This window comes from Cyprinodon variegatus, unplaced genomic scaffold, assembly GCF_000732505.1.
Source record: "Cyprinodon variegatus isolate N-32 unplaced genomic scaffold, C_variegatus-1.0 Scaffold643, whole genome shotgun sequence".
Lineage (NCBI taxonomy): Eukaryota > Metazoa > Chordata > Actinopteri > Cyprinodontiformes > Cyprinodontidae > Cyprinodon > Cyprinodon variegatus.
In genome coordinates, this window is record NW_015151096.1 from 402,828 (window position 1) to 419,287 (window position 16,460).

The window sequence follows — 16,460 nt, forward strand, 5'->3', positions numbered from 1 at the left end:
GGATTAGTAGCATTAACTCCCTCATGTGTAAGGTAACCATGCATCTTTGGGTCATACCAGGCTGGCTGCAGTGAAATTACTTCCAAACCACGAACCTACTTACATTTTTGCCTGCCAGAAAGAAGAAAGCTGGAATTGCCATCAATATTGATTATTCACATTAGACTAATTGCAATGATAACTTGAAACTAATACTGGATTCTGATTATTGCTTCTATTTTAGGTGCATTATAATCAGAAAGCAAATCCATTTTTTGGAATAACGTTTTTGCTTGCACAAATGTATTCTATTTCTATGAACTGTAGAGGTGGATGTGGTTAAACCAAACAGTCAGGGTCCTTTTATATTGTTCATCAGCATCTCTATCATTGGCTCCACTGTTCCTAAATCCTGGGGGCTCACACAGGGTTGAACCAGAGATAAATTGAACTGAAAGGGTTTTTTATCTTTAGAAAAAGCAAACAAAGAAGTTCTCTGAAAACATTATGTAAATAATGCATTTCTATAGATACAGCAATCTGATCCTGTATTGGACAAAATGCCAGAATGTGGGTTTAATTTGCTACGCTGCAACATCAAAAGCTGGCAGAGGATCCTGTGTGCTAGGCTGATTTAAAAAAAAAAAAAGATACCTGCTGCGAATAGAGTATCTACCTGATGAGCAGCAAACTGTGAAGAAATATGAGATTTTAAGGTTGTAGTTTTCAGATCTGTTGATAGACGCTCACACATGCTCCTAGCGCAGGATTAACCAGGAGCACATTTCATGTCAGAAATTGCTTAATAAGGCTCTTTTGCTGTCCTAATTGGCTTTTTTTGTGGATGTCTTTTCATGTGGAGGGAAGCGAGAAAGAGAGAGAGGTGAAAACAGTGATGTTTAATAAAAGAAAGGTGCCTCCAAGCTCTTCTCAGCCCTTTATCCTTGCAGCAGAAAACAGCTCTAAATGTTCTCCAGGAGAAGGGAAAGAGACCCTCTCTTTGTTTTAACATATGCTAAAATCAAGCTGAACGTTTTTACTATAAATATCTAATTTTCTATCAGTTGGAATGATCGTAGAGTTGGCCAAGGTTGTGCTGAAACTAAGAGGAGAAAAAGATTTGAAGATAAAAAACTTAAAAGGAGCAACTTTTGAAAGTCAAAACAAAGAGTTTAAAAGACGCTAGAGCAAGTAAGATAAAAAAAAAAGAACAAGTTTACTTGACAGAGCATGAGAGAGCAGAGAAATGAAAGTAGAGGCAGAATCAAAAGGAGCAAAAAAAAAAAAACAAAAACAAAAAAAACAGGAGATAAATGTGTCTGCAAGGTCCAGGTTTTGTAGTTTATAACCTCTGGGAAATATTTCATGGATTCAAAGCAGTTTGGGCAGCAATGAAGAATACTTTTCCTGTTCTTGCCCCAGGTGAAGAAAGACACATACTGATAGATGCCTTACCACCAACCTAAGCCTGTATGAGCTGCTGGGCCACTGGTAATAACTCATGTCTCGTAGTCTTTATAGCTAAAAATATAAGTAGGTCACATCATCCATTTAGCTTCATTCAGTAACTGACACAGAAAAACAGAACAACTTTTGATATAGTTTAGCAACTGTCTTTTGTTCAATCTGGTCGATTCATCACTCTAAATTGCTGGGAATAGGACTGTAACTGGACTACATTCATCTAAAGTGTGAAACTGCACTCGCCCAAAACAGTATCGCTTTAAAACACAGAGGATGATAAAAGAAAAGAAGAAAAGCCTCTGAGAAAACATTCTGGACTTCCTGCTAGAGTCTTCCCATGTGTCTGATATCTGTTTGCTTGTTTTCTCTTATTCTCTTGATGTTTGGCTGCATTAGCGAGGTTGAAGACAACTTTTAAGCAGCTGGTTTCTGAGATTTAGCTACAAGCTACACATCAGATCATCTTCACCCGGTGTTTAATGCTGGATTTTAGGCACACATGACCATAGATAGGTTCATTAACAACATTTTAGTAAAATGGCTGGCTGTGTTTTAAAAAGCTCCTCAAATCCCTGTACCTGTTTGTGACATAATGGGAAAATCATCATAAATCAAGAATGAAAGAAGGGAAAGAATTGAGAATATACACAAGTTTATTTGTTCAGGCAGGTGTACTGGTAATGTCCAATAATTTAATCATTCACAAAGGTTCATCTGTGTCCCATAGAAGAATCTGTTTTTGTGAAAAAAAAAAAAAAAACATAAATCAAATCTAAAACAAAATCCCGAAAAAAGGGCGGTCATAATTATCCACAAGAAAGAAGTGATCTACCAAGAGGGGGGCTTAGAGAGGAAGAAGCTGCTTCGCCAGCAGCAACATTTGCATTCATGACTCAGGGAGTGATAAATGCACTCAGGGAGAAAAAGCTTGATTTTTAAAGGCATGCTGTACACTATGATTAGACTAAAAACAAAGTGAATTTAATGCTTTAATGACCTTCATTAGATTTAGTGGGAAAGAGGGGAAACTTGCAGCCTGTGAACGCTTTGCCAACCATAAAATACAAGAGTGGCAGCTTCATGTTAATGGGGTGTTTGCTATGAAAGAGAATGGTACATTTTACAATATAGTCATCATTATATAGAGTAAAGATTGTGGAAATAGAGTGTAATATATTAGCCAGCAAGTTATTTTTTGGGTAAAAATTAGTCTTTGAAAAAAAAGGTCAGTGACTCTAAACATATAAACTAACTCACTAGAGAGGTTAAAGTAAAACTAAGTAGACTATCTGGAATAGAGATAAAAACCCTGATCTAACCCTATGAAAAATATTGGGGCAGAACAGTAAAGGTGAGTTATAGGGGGGCAGGCATCAAACAAGAATCAGTACAACTGTGAAAAGGTAAGAGTTTCCAAAATGTTTAAACTAAAACATAAAGACTTAAAGGGAGTTTTACCAAATGCTATGGAAACGTATGGGTACTCTTCAGTTCAAACCAAGATTTATAATGATCTTAAAATTGCTTCTATGATCATTCTGATGTTTACAGTGACAAATGTAATCAGTTTTGGTAATAACTTAATTAGAAACAGGACATGTTTGGTATTATTATCTATGAATCTAAATATCAGGTTTCAACTACATAGAATAAGCAAACAAAACAATAAACAGATTTTTGCTGTAATTCAAATGCAGGTTAAGATAATGATGTGGGTCTGATGTAAAAATTGGTTATTTTCTCTGTTTTTACCAAAATACACATAAGAGAATGTAAGAAAAGTGGGAATTGCATGAGTCTATTTTTACTGTCATGCAGCATATTCGCTCATGTAATCATCAAAGGGTGCCGTTCCTCTCACAGCTACAAATGCATCACATTATAGTGGGATCTGCATCATGATGTTGTCTTCTGAGGGTTAACAAAAGGCTTTTATATTCAGATCACCTCCATCTGTAAATGCAGGATGAAATAAGAACATTACATTCATAATTACCTTTGACTTTTTGACATTAGATTCAGTTATTTTACCTCAGGGAAAAATGAATGTACAGCTTCTCCTCGTCTTAGTCTATTATCTCGGCTTTTATTTGACAAAACGAAAAATAATAAGGTCCTTTCAGTCATGAGGACCGAAACATTAACGTCTTCATCAGTTTTTTTTTTTTTCTAACTTCACCTAGGGTGCTTTCTCCCTCTCTGCCAGTTAAAAGATAAGAAACGCCTCAAAAGAACATAAGAAACTTTCTATTAACCACATGTTAAAGCACAGTAATTAATCTATCAAGCTTTAAAAAGTACATTATACAATAGTTTGTAGAAGATTTTGGACACATTTTCTGCTTTTTATTTATCTACTTATATGCTAGAAAATAGATGCACAGGTTTGTAGCAGTTACCAAGGTATAGTGCAAGACACATGTTTAGAGGCCTCAGTCCTCAGCAATCAGCCCAGCAATCTCCTGTTAGCCCCTTGCATCATGGACCTTTGCTGCACACCTTCTGCTTCTCTCTCAATCTATTTCCTTTCAGCACATTGTCAAACAAAGGCTTCTAGCTGTGTTGGAAATAAGAGAGTTGCTGTGATCTTTTCGGCAACAGAGTAATTAAACAAATTGCTTTGAGCAACAAAGCTAAATTACTTATAAACACAGCATCAAGTTACTATTAAAGCAACCCTCAGGAAATAACAGTTTTTTTTGTTTTTTAGAAATTTTGTTTCTTTAGTGAACGGGGAGAGCGGACCTAATGAGATGGAGCCATGCATGACACTGATTGGCTGAGGTGGCAGATGGGTGACTGAGACCAACAGCATGAGAGACGGATGACGAGACCCTCAGAAATTCAAAGGTAACGATCATAAACTGAAATTAAAAACATCGTTCTACATTTACAAAGTTCACAAGAATAAATGAAGAAGTGAATTGCAACATATGTGCAGTAATAAAATTTGATATCCATTAGTTACAACCAACTTTGAACCACTGATCCACCTCAAATCCTAAACACTAGTGGCTTGCAACTAGATCCCTGCTGCAGCCAGCATTCACACAGTTAATAGATCGCTAATGTAAAATGCCAATTTTATTTATTATTAAACTTTTTTTTAAGTTTTATGATTTTACTTTGCATTTTAGATCATAAATCATAGTAATGGCAGAGTTACTTTGCATAGTAACTGGTTTCTTTGAAGCTGGTTTACATTTTAGAAGTGAAGTAATTAATAATAACTTATTCTTTAAAGTAAACTTGCCCAAAACCGGCCACTAGTACAAAATGGACGAGGATTTTCTTTTTAAAGTAATAATAAATGCACACTACAGAAATGTAGTTATTTAAAGTAGAATATTGTTTTTTCTCATTTGTTTTTGGTAAGTTTTTGACTTTATTTCTTTTAAACAATGGAAACAGCTCATCTATGTACAAATGTTGAACTACTGATACAGAGAAATACCTAAAGTGATGTATTTGGTAAATGTTTTTTTATTTGGACTGAAAGCTGCACTAGAAATGTTATACAAGCAAACTTTCACATTGAAAAAAAAAAAACAAAAAACGTAATAACACTAAACATGTTTTTGAGAGTACAATATGAAAATACTATGCTGAAAACGTCTTCTTTTAAAGCCAATTATTTTTCATTGGTTGATTAATACCAAAGATGGTCTAAGCAAAGCAAATGTATCAAACACTTTTATAATCTAGTATCATACAGAATAATAACAAACTCAGGAAACTAACACTCAAAATAGAAAAAATTAATTAAAAAAATAAAAAAGTTAACATTCACAGTACTGATAATAAAACAATGAAAAATGTTGGGATTACTCAGACCTAAGCAGGTTGTTAGAAGTGAAAGACAAAGAGGATGTTAAGTTCCGAAACCGACTTCTGTACGCCATCGGAGTCAAAGTCTCACGGCCATCATCTCAATCAGACAACTTTGCTAGAACTAGACAGCCACATAAAAGACAATGACACACCTAACTTTAGGTCTGGATGGTATTTCCTATCACAGGGTTACCTGTCTGGTTCTCTCAGGCTGCTTTCACACCAATCCTTTTTTAGCACTTTTACCCACTCCAGAGAATGGTTTCCCAGAACATAATAAACCTGAAGGAACCCATTAACAGCACCCCGAAAAAGGACCTTGGGATGGTTACAAACTGGTCTTGTAACAATTTTTAAAAAATCTTGATATTTTTACTTGCATATTAAATGCCAGCAGAGCAACAGAAATCTCATAAAAGTTCTTCTTTATTCTTTCTTTTTCTTTCATTTTCCTTTTAAAAAAAATACCGAAGCAATAGCCTCCCAGAAACAGTCATTGGAAACTGCATGACGATGTTTGGTCCAATCTAAAAAATCTCTGAGTCAGAGCTAACCTTCGCAGATAAAGGTGTGGGTTTTCTGCACACTGTTCTCTCAGCTGGGATGTTCAGCTATTCCAGGCTGGTTCAGCTATTCCACCAGCCTGGAATAGCTGCCTTCCATCCTGTTATTCCCGAATGGAAGGCAGCTCTGATAAAGAAAAAAAAACCTGCAATCAGGTAAACAGCTTATCTACAGCTGCTTAACCCACCGTGTTTTTAAAAACTAAAACACACTAAAGTTAATAAGAATTTATTTTTACTAAATCTGTGTCCCTGCCAGGTTGAAGTGAAATTTGACCTCTGAGGTTCCTGGTTTCAAATCTCCAGAGCAAGTCATCAGTTCCTAAATTTTGTTGAGTCATGTGGTACATCACCAGATTACCAAGGAGGTCAAATTCTTTGCTTTAAAGTGCTTAGACCATTTAACTTTGAGTCATTCTCAGCTGGACATTCGATCCCACTGTGCTGTGATGAAGGGTGGCCAAACCTTCGCTGCCAAATGAATCCTGTCCTGCTTTCATTAGGAAACTTTTTGCACTGTAACAGATGGTCAGAACACGTACATTCACGGACACACACAAACACACACACACACCACCCACTGATAAGCAATCTCACCTACTCTCTCAAGTTCCGCAATTTTTCACTCCCTACTTTTTCTCATCTGTCTCCTCCTCCTCTTTAGTCCAAAGTCATGAAAACTTGGACGTTTCCACGGCTTTGAGAAGATATTACTATGTTCCACTATCCAAAGAAGCAGATTTGACATTTTTCTGTTTAGTGAAACAAAATGTTAATTATAAGTATTGCTGTAGAGCCGTCTTTCTGGATAAGATAAGATAGACTTTATTGATCTTACAGTGGAGAGATTCATTTGTCACATCGGCTCAATAGTCAAAAGAAGGTGCCAAAAGTAGGAAAAGGTGCATGGGGTATATACAGTGCGTATACATGTGCGTGATAAAAGAAATCCTCTCCTTCCACATCTTGCAATAACCTATAATGGTCCAAAAATAATTCTAAACAAAAAATGCATCATAATTGAGATGTGAGGCTGATGAAGGGTAAAACAAGAAATAAACTTTCCACCGTGAAGTTTTGCTTATGTAAGCAGAACTTGTGAATAATATTGAGGAAGATATTCACCCAGTGCAGCAGTTTTTTGTTTTGCCTTTTTTGTTGAGAACTTGCTTTTCTAAAGACAGATAATTCAGAAATATGTCTATCAAAATCTCTGTGCAGGGACTGGTTTTGTAAAAAGCAATATAGCTTAAAGCACAGGATGTAAGAGCCCAGTGGACACATTTTTATTTCTTCTACTACAGCCAAAAGGATGTAGAGATCATTGCTGCGAAGAATACAAGCAGTGAAAGGGAAAAAACACCTATATGGTGGCTGTTATGTTGCTTGAGTGTGCATCTTAATCACTGGTTTAACCCAGAAAACAAATTAAAAACAATTTCAGATAGGTTACATTATAAGACTATAATATTTTTTATCCAGTAAGTGTATATGTGGGCGCTGTCTGGATAAAACCAGACAGAGTCATTCAAAGTGCAGCTCATCAGTTCTTGTTTATCCACTAGCGATGATACATTTTGTTTTCTTAAGGTTAACATGTGCCTAAAGGATTTGTTCAGGACGCTGATGCATCAGCTGAAAGCTACTGCCATGCAGGTCAGAAATGAACAACCTACGCTGGATGCTATATATGTCATCCATTTACATGTCTCTGAAGACTTTCAACAGCACTTTGCTCTGAACTTTTAAGGTACATTCACACTAAATGTGAATTTTGCAGCGATGGTCACTAATATAGGGGAGCGAACGGCACGATTTCTGTGACATTTGACCGCCACCTTGCCTGCACTAGGCACTAGAATCTTTTGGAGGTAGAGTGAAGGAGCCCAGTGGAGAAAACCTTTAAAAAAAATAGAAGAAAGAAAAAAATTTTGACAAATGATAAAGCATTAGAAAAGGAAATAATAGGCATGATTTGCTAATAGAAATTCAGTTCAGTTTATTTAGATGGTACAGGGGTTGTATGGGTATTTAGTTTTGTTGGGCTCCTGCACATGAAGGAGCTAAAGTTAATGAAGCTGCAGACAAATTGTCTAAAAGGGCTTAGATAGGGCAATAAGAGTAACGATTTTCCTAAGGAAAGAGTAAAGAAACAGAAATGAGGAAAACAGGCGGAATGAAGATGATAAAGGAAGGTGTTTGTATAGCATACAATAATCTGTATAAGTTAAAATCATTAGTGAGAAAACAGCAGGGAAGATATATTAATGAACAGATTAAGTGTAGGTCATTCCTATCTAAATTACACTCTTCATTCAACTGGGAGGAAATTTCATGCCCTTGTTTTCCTAAGGGGATAACAGGGCCTTTTTAAAAGACCAAAATATTCTTGATGTTTTCCAATCCAGATGTAAATCAATGCACAGCTCTTTTGGAAGTTTTTAATGATATCTTTTTAGCCACAGACTCCGGTAACTGTGTTATTCTTGTGCTTTTAAGTTTAACTGCTGCATTCGACACCATGGACCTTGATCTCTTATTTGGAACAGTGTGTGGGCATCAGGGGCGTATCTCTGGAGTAGTTCAGGTCATATTAGGCTGACCAAACTTTCTGTGTCAGCCTTGGTGACTCTGTTTCCTCCTCTGCTCTTCTCTCATGTGGGGTTCCCCAGGGCTCACTCCTGGGTCCTATTTTGCTCTCTCTCTATTTTCTCCCGCTTCTATCCATGCTTAAAAAGCATGAGATTTTTTAACACTGCTATCAGATGACAGTCAAATTTACAGAATGTCCCTCTTAAAAAGAAAGATGCCCACTGTATCACTGCCTTAATCAAGTGTCTTGATGACATAAAGACCTGGATGTCTCTGAACTTTTAAAATTTCAACGAAAGAAAGACTGAAATTATAGTTTTAGGGTGACACCACTGGAATAGATCTGGGCTTTTTGGCCCAGCATATCAAACCAGTTATCGCTAACCTAGGGGTAAAAGTGGATGCATCTAAGGTTTGACTGCCAGATCAGGGTGGTTGTTGAATCAAGTTTTAATCATTTAATACAGTTGGCAAAAATAAAGCCAATTATTTCAAGGAAAACAGTTTGAAATGGTAAACCACGCCTTATTTACCACTGGGCTGGATCATTGCTACACCCTCTATGTGGGGGTTAGTGCCTTCTCCAGCTCTCGTCTCCAGATGCAGCATACCTTTTAACTGGTACTCGAAGGTATGAGCACATCTCCCCCATGAGCACATCTCCCCCATTTTAGCCTCATTCCACTGGCTGCCTTTTCGTTTTAGAATTCATTTTAAAATTCTTTTATTTGCTTTTAAATCCCTGAATGGGCTTGCCCCACCGTATCTCCTTGAGCTTCTACTTCCTTATAGACCTTCTCGCTCTCTCAGGTCAGCTGCTCCTGAGAGAGACTAAAACTAAGGGGAGGCTCAGAGTGGACTGTGCCTACGCTGTTGCAGGTCCAAAGGATCTGGAATGACCAGCCTCAGCACATCAGACAGGCCTCTTCTCTGACTGTTTATAATCTATCAAGACAGTGGGCTTTATTTCATTTCACATCATTTTATTCCTTTTATCTTTTTCCCAATGTTATTGATTGGTTGTTATTTTTATTATTATATGTTATTTTTACACATGGTTTAGCTGTTTTTTTTATCCGTACTGTTTTATTTATTATATTTTTCTGCACAGCACTTTGCTCAGCTGTGGTTGTTTTTAAGTACTTAACAAATAAAATTGGATTAGTTCCCCCAATGCGGGACAGCAGAGCTACGAACTGGGTCACTGATAAGCAAGTACAGCTAGAACGACCGTCACCCAGACCTAGCCTCTGGAGGAGGTGGTGGTATTCCCCATAAGGGTTCCATCTCTGAGAATCTGGAGGACCTACAGTAGGAATGCCGACAGCTTTTTTTTTTTGGCTCTCTAAAGTAAAAACACTGCCAGTCATTTTGTAAATCCATATGTCGCTATGATAAGATATAACCAATGATCAGCAGATTTAATGATGTTAGAGGCTTTCAATGCTTTTGCCCACCAGGTGAATATCAAGGCAAGCAAAAGCAGACAAAACTGCTGAAGTATTCGCAGGTTTAGTATCCGGTGTGAACACACCTTATGCTATAGCACAGAAAATACAAACTACCTAAAAGCATTTTCAAAATGATTTTTAACTTAGTAAACCTTTCCAACTTTATCCAAAATATTTTACTGAGATTAGTTCTTAAGTTATCTTGCTATGACTCTATATAGTGTATTTTTTCTAATAGATGTCAAAAAAATAAAAAAATAACAACCCTGACCTTCTTTTCCACTTGGCATGTTTGAAGTACCTCAGAGATAAACACCAGCATATAAGGTCAACAATTACAAGGCAAACCATGTCAGAAGGCTGAGGGATTACGCCGTGATTTAAAGCGCAAACACACACAGCCCCAGATGTCACACGACACACAGATCATTCAGGACCCTTAGATCTCATTTTTTGTGAAGCTGCTCGCACTTTGATACACAAAAGAATGTAAGCAAGCACGTGTGAAGTGACAGCAGCTGTCAAACAGCAGCGGGGCAGACAGGAAGCGGGCTCGTATGGAGAGCAGTCGGGCAAATGCCATCACCTATTATAGACATAACCAGTGGCACTGCCACACACACAGAAACACACAGACACAACTATTGCCAAATCCACAGTTTCAAACAAAAGACAGGTGGTCTGGAGAGTGCATGCATGAGCTTCATTATTTTTCCCCAGACTTGTACAATATTGATGTCACAGAGAGAAAACATGCAGATTAGCTTTAAAAACATGCAGCATTATAGGTGCTTGCATGTGAGATAAACACCCAGGTTTCTCCCCTTCAGAGCAGGAATTCTTACCTTTGTGGTAGTTCATCTGCTTGGACTGCAGGGAGAAGGTTCCCATCACCAGACCCATGTTGACTTCTTGTGTGTGAGCCTGGGTGTATGGTTTAATTAAGGTGTTTTAGCAAGTGCGCACCCAGCAGGTGTCTGTCATCTGTGATTAAGTGAATCCGTCAGCCGGCTGTATGTATGGAAGTACAGATATCACTCCTCCTGCCGCCTCACACCCACACAGCTCGGCTTCTTCTGCTGGAGGGTGTGTGAGCGAGAAGAGAAATAGTGTGTGTGTTTCTGTATGTGAATGAAATGAGCAGGAGACACGCACTCTGAAACTACCTTTGTCTACCCTGTCACTGGAGCTGCCTATTTCTCATGTCTCTTTCTACTCTTCACGGACCCTCCCTCTCAGTGTGAACCCAAAGCCAGACTTGTCATTCCATCAGTTCCTCCTCGCCTCTTTGTGTTTGTTTCTCCCTGCTCCCCTCCGTCTCTCCTAGTCATCTCAGTCGCTCTGTCTATGTCTGTCTGGTGGGGGAACCAGGGGCTGCACACTGTTGCACGGGGTAAGAGGGAGACAAATCGAGGGGAGGGGAAGAAAAGGAGAACAAAGCAGAGGGGAGAACAAATGGAAGGGGGGCTGAAAATTACAATGGAGAATATAGAAAGGGAGATGAGGAGGAGGGTGGGAGTGTTTAGGATGTTTAGGATGAGGCAAAGAAGTGGACTGAGAAGAAGAGCAAGAGGTGAATGGGCATAAAGGAGAGGCAGATTGATCTGTCCCCCCTTTTGCTATTCAGCAGACAAACTGGCTGTGGGGAAGCGTATGAGCAGCTTTATCTCTACATGCACGAGTCTGACAGGTGGTGTGTATGTGATTACTCTACCAGAGGGTAGGGCACCCATACATTCCCTGCACATCTGATGCTGACATGCTGCTGCACACATGCAAGCACCACCATCCACACTTTGCATCAGACATGCTCTGACTATCAAGTCCAAATAAATGAGCCTGTTTCCGTTCCCCTTCTTCATTACACAGAAATGATTTTCTTTTGATGAAAGAGGCAGAAATGTGTGAGAAGCAAACAACATAAAAGCAGTGATAAAGGATGTTTACAGTTTATAGATCAGTATGATTTTACATTTCTATTTTTGAGTTTTCAATTTAATTTGAAGGTTATGAAGTTATGAAGGTTAACAAAACAATAACTGCAAAATATGCATTTATGATATTTTCGTTTTCAAACCTTGGTATTTTTTTATTTTTTATTTTTTTGGAATTCCGGGGTCATTTTCCAAAGAATGTAAATAATAATACAAAAAAATGTATGTTACTCATAGTTATTGGTTTAAGATTTGGATGAGGATTTAATGATTGATTGATTTTATTCTATTTTTCAGATGTAAAGCTGCCATTTTTATTTACCAAACAAAACCTTACATACCTGTAAATAATTTCTTGGTAGAGTTGGATTGCAATTCCAGATGCTTCTCTTTTTGCTGCCGCAATCAATGACAGGTTGACTTGACCTTGTGTTTTATATTATTTAGATATCTAAGGCCCATCACAGCTTCAGGGCTAATAGGTGCAAATGTTCCTTCACCGGCAATATGATTCTCTAATCAGTTTTCACAAACTTTCGGGTATATTTGTAGATCCAACATCCCCTAAACACTAAATACAATAAATACCTAAATACTCTACTTTATATGTTGTTACAGAACAATTTTAATCCTATCCAAATGTAACATTTATGGTTTTGGCTACTTAGTTTAATTTTGGGCTCACCACTTCGAAAAGTTATTTACTGTTTTTTTTTTAGGCAAGTATCTAAACCGTTTGATGCATGGTGTCAGTGTGTTATGTTTTCTTTGGTTGAACTTGAGGCCAGAGTATACTGTAGTAAAGAGGCCTAGGTTGCTTCTGACGATGGGAATCTTCCTGTTAAAAGGAAGTTTTTCCTCTCCACTGTCGCTACAAGCATTCTTAGCGTGAGGGATTGGATTCGAGTCAATGAGTCGATGTTTCCTTAGATAGAAAACTTTGAATCAATTTGAGTGTATGATCTGATGAACTGTAAAGTGCCTTCAGATGACATGTGTTGTGAATTGGCTCTATAGAAATAAACTGAATTGAATTGAATGTAGCAAAAAAAAAAAAAAATACAAAAAAAAGAAGAAACAGGTACAAGAGGAATGGAGGAGTATCTGACAAGAAGATAAAAAAAAACAAGGGGAATAACAGCTAAAGGGAAAATAGGCAAGAAGGAATTTAAGCAACGTAAACCCCGAATTAGACTGCCTGTAGCTTCGTCTCCGCTCTCCTCCCGTCCATATGTTGTTTGGATTTGCTTCAGATATGATTTACTATGCATTTCTTTGTTCCTCTCCAATCAGCTTTTATTTCATCAACCAAAAATGATTAACTGAGACTGGACAGATGAATACATATGAACTGAATTGAATTAAACTGTTTTTGTCGTTAATCAACATTAGGCAGTTTTGTTATTCCTCCAGTGCTCCCTCAGCCTAAATCTATTTAAATTACAGCAGGTGGGATTAGGCGTTTAGTGCTAAATCCTGCATTTTACATTCAGGTTTTTAGCACATACAAAAACAGATTGGATCTGCGACACAAATGAGGGACTGAGGCTTGTCTGAAACGTAACCCGTCTCACATTTGCTCTTCTGTCAGTTGTGTTCTGCTCACGTCAAGCTGGAGTTAGGAACTGAGGCATCAATGAGACTGGCCCCATACAACTGAATCCAAAGCTAAACCTACTAGACCATAGCATTTACTGCCTATTATTGCAGGGAAGAAAAGTTTAGAGGATTTAGAAGAAGGAATATGAAAAAAAAGGGAGAAAATGTAAACCGACTTGCCATAAATCTAATGAGCAAAATGTCATATGTAAGTAATATCGCAGAAAACAAACATTTTCTCTATTTTTCAAGATGAAAATTTGACAGCCTGTCTTGATTGTAACACATGCACTACATCCCGATTTCACACTTACCCCGCATGCTTACACATCTCATAACATGCATAGACACCCACGGTAGCAGCAAGAGAAAATGGCAATATGTCAACTGAAAAAAAAAAGAAATACGTCTTTGAATAAACACCAGCAGTGATGCAAAGAATCAAAGATTAAACACAGACTCTGCCTGAAAAGGAGAGATAACACAATTTGTTGTAACGAAAATGCTTAACTTCAGTGTTGGTGTTATGTACACTTCTATCAGCAGAAAGACAGCCTTTTCTCCTGATCAAACACATTCTAAAGAACATTTTTGAACGAAATGAATAAAAGCCCTAAAAAGGCTGAAAATACAGTCTGATCTTTTGGGTTTGATCACTGTAAAATTGACAGATTATAAACAGTGTTTCAGAAAAAACTAAAGAGACCAAAGAGAGAGAATAAGAAGAGAATTGGAATACAATGCAATACAATAGAATCAGCTGCAGACTAAATCAAAGTTAAATCATAAAGACTAAAGTCTTATGATTTAAATGTGTTAAAGCAACATTGGCAGCAGGGCGTAGATTCATGCCTTACAATATATGTTGTTGGAAAACATAATTGATGTAATTTATTTTTTCTAACCCATCATCAAGCTTTCCTTTATGGTTTTATGTTGTGCATGACCTAAATCACAATTATGTAGTTGAACATATACAATGTGTGACACAGAGGCTTTACCCACAGCCTTCAAAATAACATACATTAACAGACTGAATTTAGTGGTTAGGCTTAGCGGTGGGAAAATTGGAGCACTGCATTATTTTATTTTTGTTAATGGAAAAAATGTGTTTCTGTTTTCCTTAGGGGCATGAAATTATCCATATTTATTAAAAATTTAACCCAAATGTAGACTTGAAATGTGCTGAGATAATGCTTTGTTTTACTCTTTCATAAGAAATTTTAGGGAAGATGTTTTTTCTCGGATTTGATAGAGTTCATAACTCAAGAGATCCTTGCAGCTTACTATTCTAACATAACAACCAGAACCTGCTCAGCATGATCCAGTATTCATTAGTCTTCCAATCTTTGCTCTTAAATTGATAGTTTCACAAACCATCTCTTCTGCTTTCTGACACTTTTCATCACACACTTGTTAATTAAACATTAGGTCATTTGTTGTTGTGTTGTTTTATTCAATCAGTTCTTGTTTACATTGGATTAAATGCTGGCCTAGCTTCTATCACGCTCGCAGAGAAGTATTCCTTTTTGAGATAATGGACTGAGGACAGCAATAAAAAATGGCAGTTTTAAATACTTATTACAGTATGCAAAGTTAGACTTAGACTTAGAGACTTAGACAGATTTAATTTGTTTATTTGTCATTTTAAATATCTATAAATCTATCAATCTCACAAATGTATGTATTTGCCCTCTAAAAATGTGCAAATCAGGAAAAACCAGTGAAAATTGTATTTTTTACTTTAGTATATAAATTAAAGATGTCAGGATAATGTTCCAAATATCCTGCACATTATGGCCAGGTTGAAATCGGGTGGATAAGTTGTAAACATTGAATATTCCCCCAATTTTCAAACAAAAATAGCACATACAGTACCTTACGCTAAGTCTGGTTTATCTTTTCTTGATATAACAATATGGCTTATAAGTGGAGAATTTTTTTGATATCACCCACCTGATTTTTAAATATACACTGTAGATGTTTGCACTTCAAAATAATATATCCTCCATCTCAGAGCCGTACAGTAAGAAAATGAGTAAAAAATAAAAATGTATATACATTTTCATCTTTTTATCTTCTGGAGCTGTATTAGTTAAAACACGTTTTCTACCCTTCATCAGCTATTAAAGATTTTTTTTTCTTTCCTTTACAATAATTTAATTTACAGCTTAATGTTAATTAGATTTCTTATAATCACAATTGTCATTTTACCTTTAGTTTTAAAAAGCAAAACAGAAACAGGGTTTGAGTCACTAGCTGCAATAGCAACAAGTTGACATCAGGATTATCTGGACCCATGAAGTAGTTGCATGAATTCAATTTAAATTCACATTTATGTGAACCAAAAGAACAAAAAAAAGGTCTCACGTTTGATACGTGACTATATGGTTCAATCCGTTTGAACCAGAAACATTAATAGAATCATATTGCATAACTGCATTATGAACTGCTTTGGAATAGGGCTCATCACATCATCCAGGGTGCTGTGAATCACTCAGAGTGCCAGCCCGCTTTTTCTTTCAGCATTTATTAACTATCACACCGCAGACCTTTTACAGGCTTGAAATGACAGCCTGGATGAATAAATGGAGGCAGGGAATGAAAAAAAGACAGATTTTAGTTGTCAAGTTGGAGGATAAAAAGCATTTCTCTGCAGAGACAGAAGGTGTGTTGACAAGCACAGAAAAGGGTGAACAGGCATTGAATAATAAAATGGCCGCTTAGTTGTTGTCTGGTCTTATTAGACGAAATCTGGATGAAGTCTGTCACAGTGAAGACCACGAAGATAAAAAAGGTGATGAAACTGAAAGCAGGGAGCTCTGGAAAGATGGACTACAATGACAAGAGGGCAAACAAGCTGACAGGATGGATGAATTGTGAAGAGGAGGAGAGCAGAGAGCCGCCGGCAAAAACAGATATCAGGGGTAAAAGGTGAGAAGGGATGGAAGGACAGAGAGGGGGATGGAGGAGTGAAATCTGTAGCTGGCCTCAGACAATCTTGTCTGAGTTATCACAACTAACAGATCTGTTTAATACTGAGAAAA

At 37.2% G+C, this 16,460-nt stretch overlaps 1 protein-coding gene across 2 annotated transcripts in view; it reads right to left on the reverse strand.

Annotated features, from left to right (window-relative positions):
• Nucleotides 1-16,460, reverse strand: part of kcnip1 (Kv channel interacting protein 1) — a 62,391-nt gene that overhangs the window by 36,565 nt on the left and 9,366 nt on the right. Inside the window, exon 1 of one of the 2 annotated variants that reach the window (XM_015393478.1) lies at nucleotides 10,726-11,262. The exons of the other annotated variant lie outside the window; for it this stretch is intronic. Coding sequence (XP_015248964.1) covers nucleotides 10,726-10,783 — 58 coding nt within the window. The 5' untranslated portion in view covers nucleotides 10,784-11,262. Of the gene's footprint in view, nucleotides 1-10,725; nucleotides 11,263-16,460 lie in introns of those variants that run through there. 2 annotated transcript variants of the gene reach the window in all.